Below are 27,990 nucleotides of genomic sequence, written 5' to 3'. Positions count from 1 at the left end.
CCTTTATTGATGCTTATGTGTTAAAAGTGTGACTCTAGAAAGCAAGAACGATATCTGTATGCAAAACAATACCCTAAAATACAATAAATTGGTTGTGTTTCTAAATATAATTGAATTAAAAATTAAAAGATTTTTTTCCCTGAAAGTTCGGGCCAAAAACGTGGGTGTGCATTATACACGGCAATGTATGTTACTTATTCTTGGCTGTAAGTGTCATGAAAGAAGAAAGTAAAATGAGGGAAAAGAAATACCATGTATATGATTCGATTAACCATAATATGGAATTTGAAGCACTTCACTGTCCGACACACAAAATATCCTGAAAAGTTGTTTGTAGATCAAATCATATTTTAAATGCCATTGGAGAAATAATTACAGATTCTTTTTTAAAGTCCCCAATTTTATCTTTTAAAATATACATTTTTCATGTCAAGTGTTCTTAAGGTATACCTCTAATACTAGAGTTCAAATAAAAATAATCTTTCAAAATACCTTTTTGTAAAGTTAGCAAATGCTCTACGGAAATTTCAATGTTAACTGCTTCTCCTCAAAAACTTGCATTGGTGGTAGGGCAGCAGTTTGATGTAGAATTTGTGATGTGTTGGTACAAATACCACCCGAAATTCCAGTCAAAATATGTTGTGAGTCGTTTCCCAAAAAGACTCTCCTCTTGAAGGGTTAGTTGTTCTGAAACATCCAGTGTCGGAATAATACTGAATAGACTAACTACGTGGGACAAAAGGACAGGCATATTTACAATCTCACCCTAAAATACTTATCTTGTTCAATGTGGGAAATGCCTACTAAACCAATCAAAAGGCGTGTCCTTTTATTCTAGTAGAGGAAATAAAACTTAAGTTCACCTTTCTTTAGAAATTTCCAGATCCTAAGAAGAGCTGAAAAATTTGCTTGGTCACCAGGTATGTTTCTGCCTCTCAAGCAGTTATCTCAACGTTCAAATACTGCTCTCTCATTAAAATTTAGAGACAGTTAAGCAATGAGGGGACAGGGTGATACTACAGAAAGTATGAAAGAAATTAGAGCTTTAAAATTGTCCTTCCATGGAACTAAACCACTAACCAACAAATTTTAATAAGTATCATTGACCTATCTCTGATATCGAAGGAAAAACTCAGACTGTTTCAAGTAGACCAGAAAAGCTTTCCACAGCGTAGGGAGGATATTCCGGGTCTTAACATTCTTTTTTCGCAATATTTGGACTCATAAATTTCATTCTCTAACATGCTTCTCAAGCAACTATTACCTACACTCACCTTCCTAATTTAGAGCCTCTTTCGTAATTCTCCTTGCATTTTAAATGCGAAACCTCCATGATGACTTTAAACTACGCAACTTCTTCCCACTAAGCATATGACTGTTTTGCTTTTATTACATCACCTATGGGGATGACCGGTTGTAGCATAGTTTCTGTGAGGAACCTGCTACTCCTCTTCTCCACCTGTCCCTGACAAAAGAAAGGAGGGGGAGATGGTGAAAATGCCCTCCGATTACTGCTGTGTTTAATGGTATCTTAAGCACCAGCTGTTGATTTATGAGTAAAGAGACGTGCTGAGAAAGGAACCAGGCTTGGATGGTGCCACTGGGTAACTAAGCATTGTCTAAGATGTCTGAGAACAGCACAGTGAAGACATTGCATTACATAGTTGTACCCTTTCCTCTGGCAGTGAACTCCAAAGCAGTTATAGAACAGATAGAAAAATCAGGTCAGTCTTTTCTACTTATCAGAAAGAATACAATTCTAATTATAGGAGAAGAATCTCCCTTTTAAGGGGTGGGGTGGGCATGTGAGTTAGGTGGAAACTCATACACTTAAATTTTGAGATTGGTGACACCAAATTAACCAGCTTAGTAAAAAGAGGCTGGAGAGGGAGTGACTCATCTCACAGAACAACTTTTGGCCTTATTTTGTGATTTCATTATTTGATTTGGGAGCTCTTCTACTGACTTTGGATTTGTCAGGATCTTTGCATCCATCTCTAGATGGGGCACCTATGGCAATGAATTTAGGTTACAAGTTATATGTATTCCGTGTAACAGATGGAATGAGTTGTAAATAGGTTGGTTACACGTTTTCTGGAAGGGAATTTCTTTGCACTTCATTGCATATCAACATAGAAAACAACTTCAATCAAGTGAATCACCTCCGTTCCTTTGTCTTGTGTCTTGCCTATTTCTTACTAATAAAAACAGCAGAAAAAACAATTAACTTCAGTACTTAAGTAACTTTACAACTCAATTCCATTTTTATTTTTATGTAAATGATACAGTAGATGTAAGAGTCTTAGAAGATTATTTTAAAGTCTGTCTACCTAGTCTTAAGTCTTTCTTTAAAAAGAAAAAAGCCATGTATCCCTGACCGGTGCAGCTCAGTGGGTTGGGTGTGGTCCTGCAAGCCAGAAAGTCACCAGTTTGATTCTAGGTCAGGGCACATGCCTGGGTTGCGGGCCAGATCCCCAGTTAGGGGCATGCGAGAGGCAAATAATCGATGTTTCTATCCCACATTAATGTTTCTCTCTCCCTCCATCTCTCTCTAAAAATAAATAAATAAAATCTTCTTCAAAACCCTTGTAGTCTTGGTAAATAGGGGCCAGGTAAATGCAAACTATGCAAAACATAGTTAGGGTTTTGTTTTTTTTTTAAGTCTAGTGAAGTTTGAAAACTTTTCAAAACAAGTATATAATCCCCTTAATACCTGTATTGGCAAAACTCTAATTGTGTTTTGTTTTTAAATTCTGTTTGAAAAGGTGATTTTTAAGAAATATCTTTGGAGAATGAGTGTGGGGGGGATGGTGAGAATCCATACCCAGACCAAGTTTTAAAATTTGCAAAGCCGTTGACACTGAGTCTGCTGCCCCTCATATAACCTTGAAGCATGTTAGAAAGCAAAGAGAATGGAAATGAGGAAGCAGGAAGGAATAAAAAAGGGAAGATAATTAAGGTAGGCCAGTACAGAATATTTTTCAATCCCCTTCCTCTTTTCCTGTAATATGTTGGAAACTCAGCCACTATCCTCTGTAAGGAGAAAAAAAAAATCCTGCTGGAAAAAGCAAAGAACCAGAGACAGAAGGATGTAGGGGGGATACAAGAAGGCCAGGGAAGATTGCTGGGGAAAGGAGGCCCAGGGAGGAAGAACTATAAATGAATAAAACCAGACTTCTGCTACACGGATCTTCTTTCTATAGGCTGTTAGAATCGAATTTGATTTCTATATAGGACTGAAGTGATATGGAACTAGATAGAGTTGTTTTTTCATTGACTAGGCTTTATTCCCCTTAAGATTTTGATAAGGAAATCTCACACAAGGTAAAATTTGCTTCTCTGACCATGCATCCGAGAGCCATAAGCCACTGAAGGTCAAATTTACTTGATTTGTATTAAAGGCTATATGTGGAACTTGGAAGGTTATTCACTTAACTGACCCTTCTTCTCCCATCAACCTTACTTAGACTCAGTCTTGAAAATTATGTGGAGGGTTCACAGTCCTGGCAGTCAGCCAGGAAGGGTCAAGGGGTTGGGGGCGGGAGGAGTGTTCATTTAAGGCTACCCTAGACTCTCCAATCACTTTTGGATTAAGGATGACCTGGGCTTAGGTCAGGGTGCCAAATCTATGTACCCTAAACGTGAGAACCGGATTCATCCTTTCTGCACAAAGCAAAGTATCCTCCACTGACAAACTCAAGCCATTTGAAGTCTACAGAACATAAATCAGACAGACAACTGAACACTGAAGATGCATTTGTCAATATCCATCTTCAAAGCAGTTCATGGTGAAGCCCCAGTGACTGATGAAATAAACCAGATTGGCCTGTGGAACACTGTACTAAATGTTTAGCGGGGAGAGACAGGAAGATGACAGTGAAGCTCAGCGAATGCTAAAGGCTGGCCCATCAGGCAAGGTGTGTGGGCCCGAGTAGTGTCCCCGGAAGAGAAGGTGGCAGAGCATGTTGTAATAATTATACTCTTCAAATAATAACATACATACGCATTTGAGTAGGTAGAACTGATTAATGTAAGAAAAATTAGGGGAAATTCATACAGTTTGTAATAGACTCAAAGTATTGGAATAAAGATCAGCGTACACTGAAACAACGGTACACACGGACGTATACTCACATGTACACATGTTTCTTACACCTTCCTCTCCTGACTCCACAGCAGCACATGGGTTATAGAGTTCTAGTAGATCCAACTACAGAATTCTATGCTACTCAGAAAATATATGGCTAGCAAGACAGCATCCCTGTTTTCTCCCGCACGGTTTATGCATCCATGAACAATGAAAACTTTAGAAGGAAACAGATGTCAGATACTTATGATCATCGTGAGAAATGATACAGGAGACGTTCACAGACTTGATTCTAACCCTAATGCTAACCGATTATATGGTGGTTTTCATCACCTCCATATACACACGCTCACGCATCCCAAATAGTCCAGTTCAGCTGCATCACAGAGTCTAACATGGTAAACGTCCAGATTTCACAGAAAGACGAGGCCTGGGGGCCTTAGGAGTCTGGGCACCGTAGGCTTCTGGGACTGTGTCTCTGTGAAGACGGGCTTTCCATTGTCAGGCTTAGCTGGAAACTTGTCGACAGGCAGAAGGCGAGGCTTGACTTGTCGGAACTGGAGGAGGAGGTTTGGGGAGCCGTTTTCCTCCCGTTCAGGGTTTTAAACGGCGTTCAAGCGGATGTCCCCACAGGGAATTTCTGTTGGTGTTTCTGGAGTGATACTTTTAATAATACGCTGTTGGGGAGAAAATAGTGTTACAAACATTCTTATAATTTATCAATATTGAAAAAGTATTTCAACATTAATATTAAAAGTTTAAATAGCATTAATAGTAAATTGGAATTTTCTCATTGACTTTCCTTAAGAAAGGAATTCCCAATTCATTCTCAAGTGTGAATTAAAATTTAATATTCAGGAACCATAAGCATCTATAAACTAATTATGCAAGTCACTGTATCACTAAAGGGAGAAAATGAGGAGCTTTCAATAGAACCTCTGCTGGCCTATCACATGCCTTTGATGAGCTGGGAAAACTCATCTTTTCCTCTGGAAGGAGGAGGTTTCACGTGGCCAGCAGGGCTTGGGGAGCAGAGTGAGTGCTGGATTCTGGCACCAGCCCCACAAGCCTGCACACACACGACAGCGACGGTGCATGGTGCCATTAGCCACGGAAGAGCCAGATGTTCCTGACTTGATGAATCCACCTGTCAAGGCGTCTGGGGAGTTCATACAAGGGTGCAAATCATCACATAACTGCATTTAAAAAGATGTGAGCATTGAAATCACTCCTGATCTCATGCTGACGTAGTACTCATCGCAGGGAAAAGGCTGACAATGTTTACTTTAGAAACAGCTGAGGTGCGTTAAGACAGATCTGAAATATGCTTGAGATTGTGTATGAAATGTACAGTCCGCCTCGTAAAGGCATCAAGGCGACATGAAGCAGCTCCGGGATGCCGAGAAGGAAAAGCAGTGGCTTAGAAGTCTTTGGCAAGTCTCTTTGTAAGGTCTTTGATGGCAAAGTCTGTCCGTGGGGTAGCAGGTAAAATCGGAGCTGAGCGCATCTTTAGATTTACTGATTTTAGGTGAAGCTCTCCTAAGTGCCCTTTTTATTTTGGATTGGAAAAGCACGTTAGCCCTTTTTTGGAAGTTCATTCTTCTTTAAGGCGCAGGGCCTATGGAATTCAAAGAGTTCCATTCTCATAGATAAGGAAATTCACAAAATTTTACATGTTGTGTTCCTTGATGACCTTAGTATTCGAACACTGAAATCTCACACCGGAAACCCATTTAAAAGGAGTTGCTGCAGTCCCCATCAGCTACGTTGACATGTGTAAGTCATAGAAAGCAACATTTCACAAACCGTCCTTCCCCACAGACGAACGTGTAACCTGATCACACAGAATTATGTAAGCTGATTAGACAGAATATGTAAGCTGGTTACACAGAATTACGTCTTGCTAATTGGGAACTGGACTCAGATCACTCTAAGTAACTAACCTGCAGTGTTGAGAAGGAGAAGAGAGCACTACAGGGTGTGGTGGGGGCAGGGTCCACAATGAACCACGTCGTAAAGTAGAACTTGTTTGGGTTTTGTGCCCTGGCCACCACCCACCCATTCTGCTGCCCTCTGCTGCTGGTTCCCCCTTCGTTTTCACATTCTGGCTGCATTTCAGTTGCCAGACTATTATTGCTCCTAAAATTTTCCAGCCCTGGCCTCCTGCAAGATGATAATCTAAGGGCTGGATCAGCGTTGGACGCTCACTTATTAGGGACCTGGATCTTTGTGCAGAGTACCAGGGACTTCTGTGAAGGGCCTGAGTTCATGACTCCAAACTCGAGACTCCCAGGCTGCAGGTGAATATGATATCCTCGAAATCACAGGTGACAAGTGGTGGCTCACTCCCCAAACTCCCACCTTGTGTATGGCCAGGGCCCAAAAGAGTTAAGAAATGGGCCTTTCTTTTAGTCTTTTTTTTTTTTAAACCTTATCAAAATTTCGTATGAGGCCTCCCTCCCTCATAGAATGTTACAGACCAGCAAGTACAGTTAGTATTCCTGAAGAATTATAGTTCCTTGATGCTCTTGGCAAAAAACATAGCACACTTTAACCCTCTCGGAGGTTAAGCGTGCACACGGGCATATGAAGGCTTTTGGGAAATGCCACCGTAAAGAAACGTATGTAACTCGCTTAATCCACCATTCTCCGAAACTTTCGACCGCGTAAGCTTTCCCCCAGCAGCACTGCCCATTGCTGTCCGAAGGAAGTACTGCCCCTCACACTACGTTAACTTTTGGGAAATGTTAACCCAGTCCAACGAGCACATCTTAAAGATGCAGACACTACAGCCCAGGGAAGGTGAGCAATCGCCATAGCTGACTAGGTCTTTTCCCTCCTTGTCCTCCTCGGCTGGCTGTACGGTGACGGCCCCGCAATCAGCCGTACCACGGGTACAAATGGGTCTGAGCTCTGGTAATGATGCGCCTTTGCGTGGTATTTCCTTGTGGCCAGCAGGCAAAATTTGCAAGAAAAATGACCAAGATTTGAGGTGCAACCCGTGACCAAAGAATACTGACATTTATTAACCTGAGTTCCCACCCCTGACCTTGACCTCCCAGTTGGAGATAGTGGAGCCAGTGGACCATCCTGACTGCCACAAAAGACCACCTGAAGAAACAAATTCAATGACTCTAGGTCTGAGCGTGTGTCTCGGGCAACACCAGAGTTCAAGGCCCTTTGGGAGGAATGAGGTGGTGACAGGACTGGTTTGGGTGCGGGAAATTCGTAACTCCTTGCAGATTCCGTTCACCTAGAATTCGGTTTTCCTGTCTGAAAAAGGAATGAACTCTGTTCTCAGGAAGAGCAGATCCTTAATTGTCTCATGTCCTCTTGCTTCATGTCTCTTACAAAATGCAGGAAGATGAGTGTGCTGGTCTCGTGTTTGAGTTTTGCTTCTAAGGGTCCACAGACCAGCCCATCTCAGTTCTCAGGTCATTAGAGAGTATGGTCCCTTCTAGCTTTCCCCAAATACCACTCTTCCCTTTTGAACATGTCTGGTACAAAAGCGCCCACTCACATACTTTTCAGGGACCTGAACTCTAATTCTAGCAACCTAGCACAAAAAAATGGCAACTCCCCGAGGCCGGGTGGCTCAGTTGGTGGCAGTGTCATCCCATACGCCAAAGGATCACGGGCTCGATCCCCAGCCAGGACAAATACAGGAGGCAACCCATCAACGTTGTTTCTCTCTCACACCATTGTGTCTGTCTGTCTGGCTTTCTCTCCCTTCCCCCCCTCTCTCTAAAATCAATAAATATGTCCTTGGGTGAGGAGAGATGGCAACTCATCTCTCCCTAACCTCTAGCACCAATCGCTACAGTAACAAACTACTAACAGCAAACTGAGAACCAAAGAGAAACGGCACCTAAAGCGGAAGGGCATTGGCCCAGGAATCAACAGACTTGGATTCGAAGCCTCCCTGTACTGTGTGTCCTTGGGCACGTCCCTGAAATAAGGACATTTTGAGCAGCATTATCCCGGGCCTCCGTATCTTTGTCTGCAATAAACCTGCCCAAACGCTCCCGGGGCATTTTGATAACAAAATGGGATCATCTCCATGCAGATGCTTTGAAAAATATAAAATTTTACACAAATTATAATTTTCTGTCATTAAAAGTTTTACAGCCCATTATTCATTGCTGGAATGAGTCTTGCTATGATGGCACCTTGAGTTTTTACTCCAATGGCTTGAGCTAAAACTATATTATTGCAACATCCTATTTCATGATGATTTTCAAAATAGCCCTTGTTACATTGCTGTTGGAAAAAGGACCATGGACATTTTCCACCATAACCTCCACTTAGGTCAAAATTTGTGCAGCACCCCAGGCACCACCGAGGCGACAAGTTAGTTATCCGGTAAGTCTGGAATCCTACACACACCCCACGCTCCCAGATGACCAGCTCGCTCCTTCGCCGTCGTATTTGAGGGTTATGGGAAATGCCTAAAGACCACAGTGACAGCCGTTAGCAATCTCCATGGTGTATGTTCTAGAAATATATAAGGTGAGTTTCATGTAGTGGATTTGTATCTCCTGTGAAAAGAACATAACAAGAGACCCCTTTTCTCCCCAAACAATGACCAGTCTGAAGACACACACACACGAACACATACTTCCTTCAGTGTCCCTGGAGTGACGATCAGCCGGTACGTGATGTAGGTGGGGATGCAGATGAAAGACGAGGTCCCTATGCAGTAACCCAGGATGACACTCCAGTGAGGGTAAGTGTACTGGAAAAGTCGTAGCTGTGGCGGGCTCATCAAAAAACTACAAATGATGAACTAAAACAGAAATTCCAAGAAACATCAGAAATCTCGATGATATCTGAGAAGCTTGAGACAGTTCTGATACCATGAACACCAGACGTAAAGCTAAGATACTTCTGGGAAGTTCCCAAAATGTGATGTATCTTAAATTGAACTCTGGCACACAAAATTCTCTGATTTCTGTGCCTAATTATCTGCAAAAAATAAAACAGCCAGGTGCTTATCTTGATTTTTCCTCCCACCTCTCACCTCAACCTCTGCAGTGGGGATGCAAAGACCTCAGAATGCTGTTTAAGGAAGTCACAGTACCCCCTTCAGGGCAAAGGGGGAGGGATTGGCATCCATCAGCAATGGTTTGGGCCCCTCTTATCAGACCCGGGGGGAATGAGCTGGGGGACCTCACCCGGGCCCCTGCCAGGCCTAGGGCTTCCTATTTGTCTCTGCTTTGCTTTCCTTTCCTCCTGCATTCCTGGGCTGCGGTTGTTTTTTGTTAGAGGGAAGGTACCTAAGACCAAGAGAGATAATAAGGTTCTCAAGACCTGAGGAGGACTTGGGCTCCTGAGTATATATCCCTTCTGTCCCTCCCTGGGCCCTCTGCTCTCCATGAAGCACCTTGGCCTGGGGTTGCAACAAGGACGGCTGTGCCACAAGGCGGCTCCACAAGGAATGACCGCCTGCCACAGGCCCTCGTAATGAAAGGACTAAAGGAAAGGAAAAGCAGCTCTCCACGTTTTTTACTTGAATATTCAGTGAAAAGTTTGACCAAGAAAAATTCCACGGTGTGCTCCCAACACTCGGTTTATGAGTTTTCTTCTTTCAGTTTGGTTTCCAGAGAGAGCGTAAATATCACTTTTTGCCTAGTAACCACTGGGCCAAAACAGTTATTGCTCTTGATTTAATTTTATTTTATTTCATGGTCATGAAGAAGACAGTAATGTAAATTATTTGTGTAGTTAAACATCTATTTATATCTTTTTTTCTCTTCGTCCGCAGGTAATAAAATGGGACACTGTTAAACACACATCCATCTTCCGGGCAGTGTTAGCCTAAGTCCAGGGCGCAGCTTTCAAAACAGGAGCCTGGCCAACCACAAACCTTTCTCTGGACTTACTCTCCTCACTCCCAGACTCTGCTACCAAGGAAGATAGTTTGGGAACAGGGAAAAAGGGGGCTGGTTAGGAGCCGTCCCTGCGTCTCATCCTGATGCTGGGCATGAAACCCAACACAGTTCAGGGAGCCCTGGGCTCTCATCAAGGCCGGTGTGGGTTGTGTCAGACACCCCTTTGCGTGCCCCAGCCTGTGCTTGCTCATATACAATGTTTTCTTTTTTCGTAACTTGGCTTCAGTGAAAAAGAGTATTTTTAGTAAGTTACTCATTGTTTACCTAAAGCAGCCATAAAAAGCCCAGAGCAGGGCATCTGTTAAGTAAACCCAGAAGTGGGAGACAGACTTGCCCCTCTACAGCGTGCCCCGGAACACTTGCCTTTAGAGGAAGTGAGTAAAGCAAACATCACAAGAATTATGAGTGATGCGCTTGAACCCAGACCTGTGCCTGGGTTTTGCTGGGCACCAAACCTCACTGACCATACAGCAGGAGTTCACCCAGCCTGCTAGGCAAGCAGCAGTTCACAGATATGAAAATAGCAAAGGCCTGGGGCCAGGACTGGGGTGAGACATGTGAGGCACTCCGCTCGGCCCAACACTTCACAGGGGTGGGGGGCAAAACTTCGGTAGTCGAGATAGATAATATTTGAGTGCAATGTGGTAAGAAGACAGAATCTGACAGGGCCAGAGTAGGATACGGTGAGTGAGGTACAGGGTCGGACCCTGCCCCTGTTTAAAACATTGATATTGTGTTCATCAGGAATAGTTTCTGCATTCATTTGGCTTTTTAAAAACATTGCAATAAAATAGCATTTCTCTTGATTACTGAGATTTTGGGCACCCCCTTCAATTTGATGCCCGTGCTGAGTGCCTTGGCTGCCTCTCCCTAATTTCAGCCTGTGTATGCGGGAGACAAACACGACTTCTTCCCTCAAGGAACTAATCCAGTGTGTCTCCTTCCTTTGAAAAACGAATGAAAGGATTTAAGTAGATTACCGAGAAGCACTGGCAATAATATGAATTAATAACCCATTTACGTCAGGGCTTCTGCTTCTAATAACGGCAGGCTAGGTGATTCAGACCAACCCTCTCACTGAAAACAACTAAAATTTCTGGATTTAAAAATATATATGCTTTTAATTTATCTAAAAGCAACAGGGAGATGACAAGGTGATAAGGAACTACCAGGCCGAGATCTGGGGGGGACGCTGGAGCCCAGCACCCACACCACAGCACCGGGCCCTGAGGCTTCCTGTGCTCGGGCTGGCTTTGGTTTTGGAAACTTCCGCAGTCCTGGGGAAGGGAAGCAAGTCAAGGAGGGACTGTGGGGCGGCACGTGCAGCATTGCAAAGGCAAGGTGAGCCTATCACTCATCTCGTAGATTAACGTGTGCTATAAAAAGTACAAAAAATAAAGGGCCGCCTTCAAAAAAGGGGGAAGGCACCGCTGGGTGCCAGAGGCAGAGATGATCTAAGGCACACGGACGGCCCAGACACTCCTAATGAGCTGAGCTAGACTGGAGGAAGTCTAATGAAGTTTCTGGCTCTCAGAGATCAAAAAGGCACCCCCCCCCCAATAAAAATGAAAGTACAGATAAATGAAAGAACAGGACATGGTCCCTGCTGGTGCGCACGGCGTCGCTTCACCCCAGGCTGTCTCCGAGCGCACTTGGGATGTTAGCAGGGCGCTTCCACCTTTGGGCAAACACGTCCTTCAGGGGGACACCAGGAGGGAACGCAGGGGTGCGTGCAACACGGCTGGGTGGATGGGCCACCCTTGGAACCAAGCTTTCTCACCCAGGTCTTCAGGCAGTACACGGATTCTACTTTTGAGTCAGGTCATGCCTGAGGGCCTTTGCGTGGGGCATCTTTAAGAAAACGGACACAGGATAACTAGGACTCTGTCCAGGGCCTCGTGAGCAGCGCAGTAAACTCTTCCCCGGCCTTCAACAGTTCTTGTCGTGTGACCTGGGGCCCTTCACTTAACATCTTTAAGCCTCAATTTCCTTAAATGTAAAACGGGGTATTAGAACTATACTACTTCATAGAACTGTTGTGAGGATTAAGTTTTACACCGAGTCTGGCCTGGCACTTAATGTTCAATACATGTTACTTATCGTTATCACTGAATCAGGGAGTCAGCAATAAGGTGACTCAAGCCCAGATGACGTTACGGTGTTAGAAGTCAGAAGAGTGGGGAACTGTGGGGACAGTGACTGAGGGGGACACGGAGGGGCTCCTGTCGTGTTTTTGTTTCTTAGTTTTGTTTTGGGTACAAAACTGTGCTCTATTTATAAAATTTCATGGATTTGCACCCTTTTCTGTGTGTGTTACACTTCAATAAAATTTGTCTTTTATAGTGTTTGAGCGGATCTTTCTGCAGGGCCAGAAGGAGAAGGGAAATGGCAACTCACCAGGAGAAACAGAGGGCTGATGGCTACCCAGCAGATCCTCCAAAACCACCCAGGGGTGAAGCCCAGCATTTCCTTCACGTCGCTGCAGAACTGAGTGATGCCTAAAATAACCCGGAAGAGAAACACTGATTGACTGCGAGAGGACAGGGATTTCGGATCCTCAGAGAAGGGGTCAGCTCTGAAGTTCTCACGGAGGGGGCTCAGGCCACCAATCTGCTTCTACCGTGGGGCAGGGAACTTGTCGCATTTCCCCGAGCAATGTTCTACTTTCATAGCGAGCGACGTTCTTTCTGCACAGAGTGGGCAGGTAGGTGGACATTTGGAGAGGGACCTGAAGCTCCCTCTTGGTGCCCACACTGCCTTTCTAAGATCTCAACATATGTTTTATTTTATTGGTACTGCAGAAAAGAAAGTTAAATTTTGTTTAGAAATGACAGACTAGCTCGACAGAGACCGACTTTGACCATATAACCATGTATGGAAAACGCCCCAAGAGAAAACTTAAACCACAGTTTGGCCCAATCGGTTGCCAGTTCACGGTCAAGGTTCTTCTATAAAAGTAACTGGCATAGAAGGGAGAAGTGGGACTCTGGTGAGAAATAGAGAAGGGGAAGGAAGGTTGCTCTGTGCTTCCTCCCCTGAGAGCACCCAGCAACACCTCGGGTAGGTCTCTAGTGATTCACACACTTGAACTTTGTCATCTGAATCGCTGAGGAGGTGGGGAGGACTTCATTTTAAAAAACTGGGCTCATGTGCCACTCAAAATATGGGGACCCCTTCTTCATATTATGCATAACGACAAACATGCTAACGCTGTTTTACCATCATAGAAACTAGGAAAAGAAATACATTTTCAGTATGAAGTAATCACTTTTGATTTTAAAGATGAAGAGAGCCTGAACTTGGTTGTGTTCACTTTAAATGCCTGGGTCCCCTCCACTCCCACCCCCACTCCCTCCCAGGGGCTCCTGGGACCCCTGCCCTTGGCCCCACGTCAGCTCACTCTCTGCACTCCGGGTGGTTTCATCCTTATCAGATTCCATCCCAGGGTCAGAGCTGGCTTTTCTGAGGCAGACAATCCAAACAAGAACATTCTTGCCTCTTCCCTGGAAGATAAGCTCCTAAACTCTGCCTCAGGGCTCTGGAGGGGGGAGCTCCTGCTTGCCAAACGTAAACTGAGGGCCACTCTATAGAACACTAGGATGCAGTCCGCTCTGCCGATGGAGATGCGGTCACTGTGCACCAGTTCTTTGTGTTCGGGCCACTTCTTAGAACCAGTCGGGGTCTTAAGCCTCCGCTGTGGATGAGCTAAAGGGAACCGCTTCAGCCTGTCTCCACTGGGGAAACATTTAAACTCCGAAGGAAGACATGTCCTCCCAAGACACTGAGCAATCTGCTGTGGAGAGTGCGGAGGAGATGCCGACCTATTTCTGAAGAAGGCACTCAGTTGAGCTTCCCTTACAGGCCCACCAGGAGGTGACACGCCCTGCCCTTTCCTGAGGTCAGCCCTTCTCTTTCCTGGTGGTGGCTATGGGCTGATGCCTGCGGAAAGGACCGAGGCTGGTGGGAGGAGGCGTCTTACCATAGAACCAGCACACGGCCACTGCTTCTATCAGCACGACGGTGAGCACAGCCGGCCCCGTGGCGTACTCCTCCAGCAGCTTCACCACGTAGGCCCCTCCCTGCAAATGAGATCACCACCCTGGGTAAGGGCCCTCTGGGGCATTGCCTCCTCTCTAGACAGGGGCCGAAAGAAGTTTCTTAACTAAGGATAATTCTGGAAAATTCCCACCTTGAGCCCCATAGAAGTATCTGAGAGCCTGCCTCTTAGACTGGCCTTCGCAGGACCAGCCAGATCCCACCCCTTCCGAGGCCCCTTCCTTCCTCAAGGGGCACTCTCCTCTCCTTGCTTCCTCTCCCCACTAAGTTGTTTGTTTGTTTTGAATCCTCACCCAAGGACATGTTATTTATTTTAGAGAGAGCAAGAGACATATCAATCGGTTACCTCCTGTACACACCCTGACCAGGAATCAAACCTGCAACTTTCGGTGTATGGGATGACACTCCAACCAACCAAACCACACGGCCAGGGCTCCCCACCAAGTTTTAAGACACAAACTCAAATGGGCCTTGATCTGTGTTCAACTTTATTCAATTTACCAAACGCCTACTGCGTACTGAATCTACCTTGGAGAATCCCGGTCCCTAAAGACTGAATCTAAGAGAGTGCACAACACCAGACCCCCTGAGCGCCCTGGTCACAGTTTGGCCTTCCGTCCTAACCCCCAGATCCCTTGGGTCCTGCTCAGAGGCCCAGCACCCTCCTGAAGCTCCACAGACACTGGGGTCACAGCTTGAAGACGCACGTCTGCAAAATCGGCCGTGAGTCAGGACACAGCCTCGGGTACTATCTGACGCCATGTTGTCAGGAATGCAGCCCTGTGGACTGGACATAAACTGGAAAAGCAGCCTTCAGTTTTTCTCCAGATACTCTGCCAAGCCTGAAATCTAGCTGGATCTACTATAAAATGCAAAAAGCCTTCAGATGCTTTACAGAACATCTACAAACAGATGCCATCAGAAAGAACTTTTTCTTTTTATCCTTGATGACAAAGTTTTCACAAGTCCTCCCTTTGGCCCCAAAGCCAGAGCACCCATGTGGAATGGAGGGAGAGGAAAGGCTTCTTGTACGTTCTGTTGCCCCTGGGGAGGCTGACTCAAAGCTGAGGGTCGAGGTACTCACAAAAGTCAGGGTGACCAGGGACCCGAAGAAGCAGGTAACGACCACACAGAGCACAAACAACTCCCGGCGCTTGGACCAGATGTGCGGAAACTCATCCAGCACAGCTGTGATCACCCCCTCCAAGCCTGCAAACTGAGAGGGACACACAAATGGTCACAGGGGAGGCTTTGGGACAAACCTTTACCTTCTAGGACAGTGAACAAGAGGGAGGGGTTAAGATTGCCAAGGGATCAGTCGAGCCGATCGTGACCCGTTCCCCCTACTCACCAGCCCTCACTGGAAATAGCTTTCCTGTTTACACTGTCATTTGGAACCCATCGCTAAGAACATGAAGGAAAGAAAATATAGCATATGGAAGGGCTTTTTCATGTGAGGTCTCCTGGGGAGACTTTGGCTGCACCAGAAAAGCCAACTCAAAGCTGAGACACCTTCCACACTAAGTACAAGGCGCTGAGGTGAATGCTGGGTGGCAGGGCACTGAGACACAAGAGTGACCTTGCCTTGGCCTTGAGGTGCTGCTGTCTGGTCAAGGGACAGTGCACAATAAGGAGAGTTGCCATACGCTGAGCCCCTGGCCTGTGCTTGTGTATGTGTCCACAAACAGTCATCACCCCATTAACGCATTAACGACTATCTCAGGTACCAGAGGGTGGCACGGGTGCAGTCGATGAGGAGTGAACAAGGGGCTGGGGGAGCACCGGCAGGGGCGGCCTACACCGCCTGGGGTGGCCAGGCTAGGAGGGAAGGGGCACAACCTCCTCTTTCTCCTCCCCTTCCCCTGCCCCCCCCTTTCCCTCCTACTCTTCCTCTTCCCAGAGGCAGATCTCCCTCCCCATTCACTCACCGTGCTATCCAGGCCCAGTGTGATCAACATCAAGAAGAAGATGATGGCAAAGAACGTGGACGCCGGCATGTTGGCTATGGCTTCTGCATATGTGATGAAGAGGAGGCTGGGGCCTGAGACGGGGGGAGAGGAGGAGCCCACAGTGCATTCAAGGCCCTGAGCACCACGGCCTGAATGCCTGGAAAGGGCTGAGAGCTCCGAGGCATTACATTTCTCTAAAATCTTTGAAAAGTCTTAAAGAAACATTTAGAAACTATTCCAATGTTATATATTGGAAACATCCATAGAGCAGCAAAGCGACTCAGTGGGAGCGAGGGTCCTAAACAGAACCGAGGGCCTACCTGCATCTCTGGCCACCTCGGACACATCTTCCTTCCTCATCTCGGCCATATAGCCAAGCACGGTGAAAATGACAAATCCTGAAACGAAGCTTGTCAAGCAGTTCACCGCGCTGGTCACCAGGGCATCTCTGGAGCAGAAAACCCAAAGGGGTGGAGTCATTTGCAAGCCAGGGGCCTAAGGAGCCTCTGTCTCCAGCTGTGGCAGGGGGAGCAGGCTGAGCTCACAGGGACTTGAAGCCGGTCATGATGTCCCTCCTCCTCCCCACTGCGCCTGGCCTCTCAGGTGGGTTGCATCAACCTTGAGACACAAGCTGGCATCCTCATGGCACGGGACAGGCGGCCTTAAGTACAGGCCCGTTGCGAGCCCGCACAGCGCAGGCCTCTCACCAGCCTGCTCTGCAGCAGGGCCTGGGCTGGAGTGGGAGCCAGCAGCGGGCCTTGGCCTCACGCGGGTGAAGTCCTCAGATCTAGACTTTTGACATTACGTGCAAATGAGGTTACAACACCGCCAGAGGGATATCCTGACACTTTTGACAGAAGACCTCGCCACAGGACTTCCGGCTGGTGACCCCACGCAAAGCCACATTGCTTAGGGCCACATTGCATATAAATTCTTCTTTGAAAAATAAATTCTGTAACTATCTTATGAACAGCATACTTCCATCGCCGCACACTGCCCTCTGTGACAGAACATTAAAACAAGGTCAGCTCTAAAGATGGTGAGTGATGTTTCTGTCACTCTGTTTCATCAACACTTCTGAAATGAGATTTTTGCCACAACAATTATGGCATTTTGTGTTGGTCAAAATAGTTTAATCCTTATATGTTTTGTGTACATATACATAAACAAATAATTACCACATTATAGTTGTATTAAATACAAGTCAAATCTAAACACTTAGTGTCGCAATTTTTGTAAACCTGCTTTAGAATTTCTTAATTAATTTTTTTCTCTCAATGCTTATCAAAACAAATCCTTGCATACCTTATTTGGAGAGTTTCAATGTTTTCTAAAAAAATTTTATTCATTTATTTTTAGAGAGAGGGGAAGAGAAGGAGAAAGAGAGGGAGAGAAACATTGATGTTTGAGAGATACATCAATCGGTTGCCTCTCACATGCCCCCAACTGGGGACCTGGCCCGCAACCCAGGCATGTGCCCTAACTGGGAATCAAGCCAGCGACCTTTCAGTTCACAGGCTGGCACTCAATCCACTGAGTCACACCCGCCAGGGATAATTTTTTTTAATATACAGAGCTTGTCAAAAAACAGAAGCGGCCTGGGACCTCTCTCAACCTCTGAGTGGCTGGGTGAGGCTCTGGCCATGGGTGAACTGGTCAGGGACCGGTGGCACCCCTGAGGGCCACCATGTCAACATGGCCTGAGCCCAGCCTTCCTCCAGACCAACTGCCTTACACTCACCCCACTTTGAAGCTTTACCTGGGGAGGGGGTATCCTCGATACTCACTGATAACAGTTGTTGTTGAATTTGTTGTAGCTAGCAAAAGCCAGTAGGACCCCAAAGCCAGGACCGAGAGAGAAGAAGATCTGAGCGGCAGCATCCACCCACACCTGGAACACAGCAGAGGTAGGGTGAGGGCCGAGACCTGGGCCGATGCTGGGCGCCAGCAGGGCCGCGCACTCACGCCTCAGGGCGGCTATGTGCAGACACAAAGAGGCAGCTCTCAAGGCTCATCCCAGGGGGAGCCCCATGCCAAGTGCAAGCAAATGTGATTTCTCTTCCCATCGTGTAGGCATCAACCAACCCAGTGACCTCAAATGTATTTTTCGTGCTGGCATTTCTGATTTAAGGCGTTGTCGCAAGACTTGCCATCGCACCCAAAGTTTAGTTGTTGCCACTGTCCTATTCGGAGGACTGGCTTCACTTAGTAAAATGACAGACAGGTGTACATCGTTTCCCTCATCGTCTTACCCCCGTCTCCAGCAGTTTCTGCCAGTTGGGTTTCAAGTAGTAGAGAACACCCCTCCAGGCTCCAGGGAGGGTGGCGCCCCGCACCAGCAGGACCAAAAGGATGATGTAAGGGAAGGTGGCAGTCACCCACACCACCTGTGAGCAAAGAAACCCAGGTTGTCACCATGGGGAAGCTGGTTATTTTTTGAAAACCTCCAAAAGAAGGAGATCCACCTTTCTTTTTCCTGCAGTTTTAGGGGGCAGGCTGGTGTGGCAGGAAGATCACAGCCTTTAGAATCAGCCAGGGGTCTGACTCACGGCTTGCTGGCACTAGCTGTCTCTAAACCCGCTCCCCACCGGGGAAGTGGGGAAAGAATCCAGCAGCGAACAACTAGCCGGTGTACACAAAGCACCGCACACGGTCGGCGATGGCTCCCAATAGATTATGGCACTATTACTGATTGGGGCACTACAGGTGGGTTTTTTTTAAAAAAGGATTTTTTAAAAAATCCTTTTGACGAGAGACTGAGTATCGTGGAGTGAGCGCGGTGTAGGAGAAAACACTGTCCCTGTCGGTCTGGGCCAGCGTCTGAGTTTGAGATGCTCTGGGGCCCCCGGCAGCCTGGGTCAGCAGAGTCCTCCTCACCTTGCCAGATGTTTTGACACCTTTCCAGATGCTAAAGTAGATCACAGTGAAGATCAGCATGATGCAGAGGGCAAGCTGCCAGCTGATGCCCCCCAGGTCCTGGAGCCCCTTAGACCGGTGGACCTGCAGCACGTGGCGCCTGGGGTGAAAGAGAAGGAGAAGCCCGTGAGGTGGTCCAGTCACGACCAGGGTGCACCGCCGGTCATACCTGTAGGAGGGCGCCAAGGGAAAAAGTGGTCACCACACTGCAGGCACCACGTGGTCACTAAGCCTCAGCCAGGGCTGGGACTGGCTCTGCCTGTCCCGAAGGAAAGTCCACCACCTTCAGCGGACCAACCTGGGAAACGTGCTCAGCCCAGAGGCAGACCTCCAGCGCTCTCCTGTCCTGGCTCGGACCTGGCCAGCCAGGAAACGTGACCGACCTGCCTGGCGTGGGAGGATTTGTGTATGTGGGCGGTGGGCCCCTTTCCCACCCAAACGAGCACTCCCTTTGGGCTGCCATTGCCTGAAATTCCAGCATTAAAGAAAACGCCCTACTCCAGGCATCTTCTTTCAAAGGGTAGCTCCCACATGATGTGAGCACATAAAACCAGGAACTACGTGAATAGTTTCATACTACTGAAGAGGTCAGAGGCTTTGCTTCCGTGACCCCAGCTGAGAGGAGGGCCCAGGAAGAAAGGTGGTTTCAAAGCAGGGAAATAATTTTGAGATGTGAAGGTAGGGATCATCCTGGGCTCCCTGGAGCCGCCTGGCATGACACATTGGGAAGGATCAGATGGCCCAGAGGGCCAGGGTATGGAGCAGTCAAGGTAGAGTCCCTCAACTCCAGAGGCGCCTCCCACCATCCCTCCAAAGAAGCCAAACGCTGGGGGTGCAGCCTGCCCTCAACAGACCACCCCTCACTTACAGGCACTTACGTGTAAAACTCCTCTGCAGGGGACGTGGAGTGGAGTGTCCAGGTGACGTTGCCCTCCGAAAAGTAGTTGGTGCAGTTGCCGGTGTTCCAGGAGTTATCGCAGCTGGTCCAGGGCAGCTGGTCGGTGAAGGAGGAGATGAGGTAGTAGAGCGCCCAGGCCATGATGGTGTTGTAGTAGGAGGCGATGTAAAAGGCAATGATGCAGATGGCGTACCCGATCCCTGGGACAGAGGGCGAGGGGACCGAGGGTGAACGGCAGCCCTACGGAGAAAGACTGACAGGGCCTTGGAGGGCGCTGCAGCTGGGGGGGGGGGGGGGGGGTTGCCACTCGCTTCACTCCCCAAAGACTCCAGGCAGCAGCGGAAAGGCGGCAATGTGGTAAGTGACTTGTGCGTATTTGCAAGGTTACATGTTTCAGAAAATGCGTGTGTGTGCTCTTAATGCTTTACATTTTTTCTATTTAGTTTAAATTGCCCTTTATATTCTGTTTCCCTTTAACATTCTTACACCGCTTGAACAGTCAAAAACTTAATTACTGTACTCAGTTTATCTCCCAGGGTTACCGAAGGCCTAACTGATTCCAGAAGGTCCCCAGCTCCCTCCACCTCCGCCACGGATGGAAATCACCACTTCCCTGAGAAACCCACCCCTCTAACCACCCACTCAGGCCTTTCGGTTACCTTTGAAAATCGGGCAGATTTTCCTCCATATGGAAATGCATCCGTTTCGGTGGTACTGGCCCAGCGCAAGCTCCATATAGAAGAGTGGGATCCCCCCAAAAATGGTCATGATGGTGTAGGGGAGGAGGAACGCCCCTGAGACAGATGAAAGACAATTTTACTCCCGGCCTGCATCTGTCCCAGGAAGGCCCCACTGATCCGCACACCAGGGGCCACACCAAGAATCACAGAGCCACCTGACGCTGAAGTGCCACATAGCCACCTTATGCTGCGTGACCTCACACTGTGCTCCCCTGGAAGTGGCAATTTGCCAGAAGTAGAGGCACAACTTCACGGCAGAAGTGAAGTTTGGGGGAGGCAGAGAGGAACCTGAAAGAAAGCTGGGTGTGGGAGTCTGCAGAGCAGGCACTGGGACCGGTTCCACTTCTAACTGCCTGGAGGACCCGGGACCATTTCCCCTTTCTGAGTATTTCCTCCCCTGTAAAATCACAGGGTTGAAGAGAGCCACCCCTCATAACCACTGGTGTGTTTAAAAACACCCACCCAGTCAGCCTTCCTGAAGCAGAAGCTCCAGGTAGAGGTATAATAGAAAAAAAATTAGGCTCTCCAGGTGATTCTGATGCAACCAGGACACGGACCAGAGTTTGGGACTGATCTCCCACGTCAACCCGTAGAACAGCTGTGATAATCTACGAGTCACTGAATTAGTATCTTTGCCCATCAGTATTACCCCTGACTCCAGACACTGGATTATTGATACTGAGCTACTTCCCATAATTCCTCCGAGCCAGAAGGCTCCCTCCTGAGCCACTTTTGCAGGTGTGGCTGAACAGAGTGGTTTGTCACAGACCGAGAAAGGGCAGAGCTCCTGCATCTCTGGCGATGCTGGCGCCGCCTGGCTCTCATGGCTGAGGCAGAATGTGGAGATGCCGAGTTAAGCATCGGTCACCTGCAGCCTGAGGTTTAGCCTGAAGAATGAGTTGGCTGGATTTTTCCCAGACAACTTTCCTTCCCATGAAGTGCTTTAAACGTAGGAATCTGAAGTCAGTGCCCCTCGGAAAGGTCCCACCTATCTTACAATCACTCTGGGGAAATCCAGATTGAGAATAAGAACCACGCTGTATTGTCATGGGGGCATTTGTCCAAACGGTTTGCTTGCCTGGCTTCACCGTAGGGAATGAGCACAGGGGAAATGGCACAGGTGACCCAGCCCCTTCAGTAATGCTCAGGCTAGAGGTGGGTCCTCTCACACTGGAGAGGAAGTAATTCCAACCTCCACTCCTCCCAGGCAGGGAGCGCCAGGCTCTCCTTCCGGCCCTGGGAACAAGAACTGTCTTTGCAGCTGCGTCTGGACAATGGCCAGGTAGCTCAGTTGGTTAGAGCATCATCCAAACACACCAAGGTTGCAGGTTCTGTCCTTGGGCAGGGCTCATATAAGAATCATCCAATGAATACATAAATAAGTGGAACAACAAATCAATGTTTCTCTCTCTACCTTCCTCTCTCTCTAAAATCAATACATAAAAATTAAAAAAAAAAAAAAGACTCTGGACCTGAGTTAAAACCCTTCTCTGATGTCACACAAGTCCAAAGGCCCAGCAGGGTCTGGACGGTAGAGCTACCTCCCAATTCTTCCTTGCACAGACCTACCCTCTCCGACTCCTCTGAGCAGAGCCTCCCAGCAGGGGTGAAGAAGCTCAGCCCAGTGCTGCGGTCATCCCCACATCTCGCTGGGTGGAGAGTGGAGCTTGGATAATGCAGGGATGAGGAGGGAGCTCTTCAATAAATGGAGCGTGGATGGTGTTGAGAATCTGCTGAGGCCAGGTTTGGGAGAGTTCATCCCAGCTTCATAGCCCAGAGAGCCTCACACATGCAGACTTCAAGTGTTGGCTTATTGGAGATTTTTTTCGTTTAGATAAGCTTCTAAGTCTAAGCAATCCTATTCCCAAACTCTTATCAGTTAGACAAGATAGAAAAGATACAACTTATCCTCTGGCCTCCTAAGAGGCTCTTACGGACCACCCCCAGGTCAGAGCCCCTGCTCTCCGCCCGTGATACTGACCGCCTCCATTCTGGTAACAAATGTAGGGAAAGCGCCAGACATTGCCCAGGTCCACTGCGTAGCCAATGACCGACAAGAGGAAATCCATCTTCTTGCCCCAGGTCTCCCGTTCCCCTTGGTGAACCTCAGCCACTAGGGCGGTGGTGGCAGCTGGGATGGAGTGCTGAGTGTCATCTCCTGCACTGGGGCTCTGGACTGCTGAGTACCCGTTGGAGATCTGGCCAGACTCAGCCTTATCCCCAGGGGCAGGGACACCCTTCTGTAGAAGTCCGTTTTCCTGACAGTCTTCTCCATCCTTACACACCGACGGCTCCTTCTGGGCATTTAGAGGTGTGGTCTCCATCCTGCTGTCTAGTAGATGGTACTGACGCCCATCTGCCGAGGACCAGAACCGAATTCTTGGTGCAAGATCTGTGGGGTCCTCAGAGCTTTACATCAATGGGGTGGAGGGCTCTGTGGGAAAGGCACACAGAGAGAGAAGAATTACGGTAAATCAGGCATTTTTACTTGGTTTTGGTATTAACTCACCCTATGTCTTTCTTTTTTTGCTTCACCTTTTCACCCAGACCCCCATTTACTCCTCCCTCCTGACAGTTGCCAATGTGTTCTCTGTATCTATGAGTCTGTTCTATTTGGTGTGTTATTTTATTTTGTTCATTAGAGTCCACGTGTGAGTGAAATCATGCAGTATTTTTCTTTCTCTGACTGGCTTATTTCACTTAGCATAATGCTCTCCGGGTCCATCCATGCTGTTACAAAGGGTAGGATTTCCTTATTTTTTATAGCCAAGTAGTATTGCACTGTGCAATGTCCCATAGTTGTTTTATCCACTCATCTACTCTGGGGACACGTGAGCTGCTTCCAAATCGTGGTAATTGTAAATAACCCTGCAATGAACATAGGGGTGTATGGGGTGCATGTATTCTTTCGATTTAGTGTTTTGGGTTTCTTTGGATATGTCAGAGGTGGAATGGCTGGCTCATAAGGCGGTTCTATTTTTAATTTTTTTAAAGGTTTTATTTATGTATTTTTAGAGTGGGGAAGGGAGAGAAAGGGAGAGAAACATCAACGTGTGGTTGCCTCTTGAGCACCCCCTACTGGGACCTGGCCCTCAACCCAGGCATATGCCCTAGACTGGTAATGGAACTGGTGATCCTTTGGTTTGCAGGCTGGCACTCAATCCACTGAGCCACACCAGCCAGGGCTCATTGTGGTTTTAATTTGCATTTCTCTGATGATTAGTGACACTGAGCGTTTTTTTTATATGCCTACTGCCCATCTGTATATACTCTTTGGAAAATTGTCTATTTAGGTCCTTGGCCCATTTCTTAATTGGGTTGTGTGTGTGTGTTTTAGGTGTTGTGTTGTATAAGTTCTTTATAAATTTTGGATATTAACCCCCTATCAGATGTATCTTTAATGGGAGAACATAGTAAGACTATCTTTATCCCATTGCATGTTCTTGTCTCCTTTGTCAAATATTAATTGACCATAAAGGTGTGGGTTTATTCTTGGGCTTTCTATTATGTTTCATTAATCTATATGTCTGTCTCTATGCTGGTACCATGCTGTTTTGATTACTATGACCTTGTAGTATAGTTTGATATCAGGTAGTGTGATACCTCTAACTTTGTATTTCTTTCTCAAGATTGCTGAGGCTATTTGGGATCTTCTGTGGTTCCATATAAATTTTGGGAATATTTGTTCTAGTTTTGTAGATATGCCATTGGTATTTTGATAAGAATTGTGTTGACTCCACAGATTGCTTTGGGGAGTATGGCCATTTTAATGATGTTAATTCTTTCTATTCATGAACACAGTACGTGCTTCCACTTATTTGTATCTTCTCCAGTTTCTTCAGTGTTTTATAATTTTCTGAGTACAGATTTTTTACATCCTTGGTTAAATGTATCCTAGATATTTTATTTTATTTTTGATGCAATTGTAAATGAAATTGTTTCCTTAGTTTCCCTTTCTGATAGTTAATTATTGGTGTATAAAATGCAACTGGTTTATGGATATTTATTTTGTACCCTGCTCTTTTACTGAATTCATTTATCAGTTCTAGTAGTTTTTTGGTGGAATCTTTAGGGTTCTCTAAATACAGTATCATGCCATCCACAAATAATGACAGTTTTACTTCTTTCTTTCCAATTTGAATGCCTTTTATTTCTTGTTCTTGCCTGATTGTTGTGGCTAGGATTTCTAGTACTATGTTGAATAAGAGTGCTAAAAATTGACATTCCTGTCTTGTTTCTGATCTTAAGGGACATGCTTTTAGTTTTTGCCTATTGAGTATGAAGTTGGCTGTGGGTTTGTCATTTATGGCCTTTATTACGTTGAAGTATGTTTCCTCTGTTCCCACTTTGCTGAGAATTTTTATAATAAATGGGTGCTGGATTTTATCAAATGCTTTTTCTGCACCTGTTAATATGATCATGACTTCTATTCTTCATTTTGTTTATGTGATATATCACATTGATTGATTTATAAATATTGTACCAACCTTGCATCCCCAGAATAAATCCCACTTGATCATTGTGTATGATCTTTTTAACATGCTGCTGGATCATATTTGCTAATACTTTGTTGAGGATTTTAGCATCTATGTTCATCAGGGATATATTGGCCTATAACTTCCTTTTTCTGTAGTATCTTTATCTGGTTTTTGGTTTATAGGATAATGCTGGTCTCATTAAATAAGCTTGGGAGGCTTCTCTCCTCTTGACTGTTTTGGACTAGTTTGAGGACAGGTGTTAGTTCTTGGAATGTTTGGTAAATTTATCCTGTGACACTATCCAGTCCAAGACTTTTGTTTGTTGAGAGGTTTTTGATTACTGCTTCAATTTCATTCATTGTAATCAGTCTATTTGGATTTTCTAATTCTTCCTGATTAAAGTTTTAGAAGATTGTATGTTTCTAGGAATTTATTTATTTTTTCCAGATTGTCCAATTTGTTGGCATATAGTTGTCTGCAATATTTTCTTACTTTGTATTTCTGTGGTGCCAGTTGTTACTTCTCTCCTTTCATTTCTAATTTATTTATTTGGGTCCCCTTTTTTTCTTAGTGAGTCTGGTTAAAGGTCTGTCGATCTTGTTTGTTTTTTCAAAAAACCAGTTTTTTGTTTCATTGGTCTTTTGTATTCTTAGACTACTTTGTGTATTTCTGCTATGATATCTATTATTATTTCCTTTTTTCTACTCACTTTGGGCTTTGTTTGTTGATCTTTTTCAAGTTCCTTCAAGTGTAAAGTTAGATTGTTTATTTGAGCTTTTTCTCATTTCTTGAGAGAGGCCTGTAACACTGTAAGTTTCCCTCTTAGTTCTGCTTTCACTGTGTCCCATAGATTTTGGGTCAGTATGTTCTCATTTTCATTTATTTCAAGGTATCTTTTGACTTCTTCCTTGATCTCATTGGTAATCCATTCATTGCTTAGTAACATGTTATTTAGCCCCTATGCATTTGTGTGTTTTTTAGTGTTTTTTTTTCTTGTCACTGATCTCTAGTCTCATACCATTGTGGTCAGAGAAGATGCTTGATATGATTTCAAATTTCTCAAATTTAGTGAGACTTGTTTTGTGTCCTAATATGGGGTTCACCTTAGAAAATGTTTCATATGCATTTGAAAAGAATGTATATTCTGATGCCTTGGAGTGAAATGCTCTGAAGATACCAATTAAATCTATCTGATTTAGTGTGTCATTTAAAGCCACTATTTTCTTGTTGGTTTTCCTTCTGGAAGATCTATGCATTGATGTTAATGGGGTGTTAAAATACCCAACTGTGACTGTATCACAATTTCTCCCTTTATGTCCATCAAGATTTGTTGTATATATTTAGGTGCTCCTATGTTGGGTGCATAAATGTTTACAAGGGTTATATTCTCTTATTGGATTGCTCACATTATCATTATGTAGTGTCCTTCTTTGTCTCTTACTACACCCTTTGTTTTAAAGTCTATTTTGTCAGCTATAATATTGCTATCCCAGCTTTTTTTTTCCTTTCTATTTGCATGAAATATCTTTCTTCATCCCTTTACTTTTAGTCTGTGTGCATCTTTAGTTCTGAGGTGGGCCTCTTGTGAACAGTATATACAAAGGTCTTCTCTTCTTATCCATTCAGTTACTTTATGTCTTTTGATTGAAGCACTTAAGCCATTCACATTTAAAGTGATTATCGATAGGTACATATTTTACCATTTTATTCTTTTAATTATGTTGTTCTTTTTTTGTCTACTTCCTCTTCTTCTTAAAGAAGGCCCTTTAACATTTCTTATAATACTGGTTTGGTGATAAGAAATTCCTTTAGCTTTTTTCTTGTCTGGGAAGCTCTTTGTTTCTCCTTCAATTTTAAATGCTAGCCTTGTTGGGTAAAGTGGTCTTGGTTGTAAGTCCTTGCTTTTCATCACTTTGAATATTTCTTGCCAATCCCTTCTGGCCCTAAATGTTTCTATTGAGAAGTCAGCTGTTAGTCTTATGGGAGCTCCCTTGTAGGTAACTCACTATCTTTCTCTTGCTGCTTTTAAGATTCCCTCTTTGTCTTTAATCTTTCCCATTTTAATTATAATGTGTCTTGGTGTGGGCCTCTTTGAGTTCATCTTCTTTGGGACTCTCTGCACTTCCTGGACTTGCTATTTTTCCTTTACTAGGTTAGGGGAGTTTTTTGTCATTTCTTTTTTAAAAAATTGATTTGAAAGAGGGGAGAAGAGAAGGAGGAGAGAGAGAAAAAGAGAGACACCGATTTGTTGTTCTACTTATTTATGCATTCATTGGTTGCTTCTTGTAATTGCCCAAACTGGAGATCAAACTCACAGCCTTAGCATATTGGGACAATGCTCTAACCAATGGACATACCCAGCCAGGGCGCTCATTATTTCTTGAAATACATTTTCAATCCCTTGCTCTTTCTCTTCTTCCTCTGGTACCCCTATGATAAGGTTGTTGTTACACTTCATGTTGTTCCAAAGGTCCTTTAAACTACCCAGAATTTTTTAAATTCTTTTTTCTTTTTGCTGCTCTGATTGGGTGTTGTCTGCTACCTTGTCTTCCAAATCACCAATTCAATTCTCTGCGTCATCCAACCTACTGTTTATTCCTTCCAGTGTATTCTTCCTTTCAGATACTATATTCTTCATTTCTGACTAATTTGTGTTTATGATTTCCATATTCTTTTTCACACTGTTATAGCTCTCCCTAAGTTCCTTGAACATCCTTATAACCACTTTTTGAATTCTATATCTGATCAATTGTTTGCCTCCATTTCATTTAGCTTTTTTCCAGAGATTTCTCCTGTTCTTTCATCTGGGGTATGCTTCTTTGTCTCCCCAATTTGGCTGTCCTTTTGTGTTTGTTTCAGTGTATTAGGTAGATCTGCTATGACTCCCAGTCTTGGTAGGGTGGCCTTATGTAGTAGTTGTCCTGGGGACCCAGTGGCACAGTCTCCTCGATCACCTGAGCTGAGTGCTCCAGGAA

The 27,990-nt window shown here is 45.5% G+C and overlaps 1 protein-coding gene across 5 annotated transcripts in view; it reads right to left on the bottom strand.

The window, feature by feature from the left end:
• Positions 1-1,003: 1,003 nt before the first annotated feature.
• The window catches only part of SLC6A4 (solute carrier family 6 member 4), a 44,068-nt gene continuing 17,081 nt past the window's right edge, over positions 1,004-27,990 (bottom strand). For 4 of the 5 annotated variants that reach the window (XM_045199288.3, XM_045199292.3, XM_045199291.3 and 1 more), the window contains 13 exons: positions 22,519-22,971; positions 20,457-20,591; positions 19,778-19,997; positions 18,861-19,068; positions 18,236-18,370; positions 17,771-17,874; positions 16,304-16,431; positions 15,963-16,075; positions 15,119-15,250; positions 13,958-14,057; positions 12,376-12,476; positions 8,706-8,873; positions 1,004-4,764 (listed from right to left, as the gene is read on the bottom strand). In XM_045199288.3, coding sequence (XP_045055223.2) covers positions 4,690-4,764; positions 8,706-8,873; positions 12,376-12,476; positions 13,958-14,057; positions 15,119-15,250; positions 15,963-16,075; positions 16,304-16,431; positions 17,771-17,874; positions 18,236-18,370; positions 18,861-19,068; positions 19,778-19,997; positions 20,457-20,591; positions 22,519-22,861 — 1,962 coding nt within the window. In that variant the 5' untranslated portion in view covers positions 22,862-22,971 and the 3' untranslated portion in view covers positions 1,004-4,689. The remainder of the gene's footprint in view (positions 4,765-8,705; positions 8,874-12,375; positions 12,477-13,957; positions 14,058-15,118; positions 15,251-15,962; positions 16,076-16,303; positions 16,432-17,770; positions 17,875-18,235; positions 18,371-18,860; positions 19,069-19,777; positions 19,998-20,456; positions 20,592-22,518; positions 22,972-27,990) is intronic. The other variant, XM_024564911.4, reaches the window with a different exon arrangement.

The sequence above is a fragment of the Desmodus rotundus genome, chromosome 9 (assembly GCF_022682495.2).
Source record: "Desmodus rotundus isolate HL8 chromosome 9, HLdesRot8A.1, whole genome shotgun sequence".
Taxonomy (NCBI): Eukaryota; Metazoa; Chordata; class Mammalia; order Chiroptera; family Phyllostomidae; genus Desmodus; species Desmodus rotundus.
Note: the sequence above shows the minus strand (reverse complement) of the source record. Positions and strands in the feature narration are given on the sequence as shown.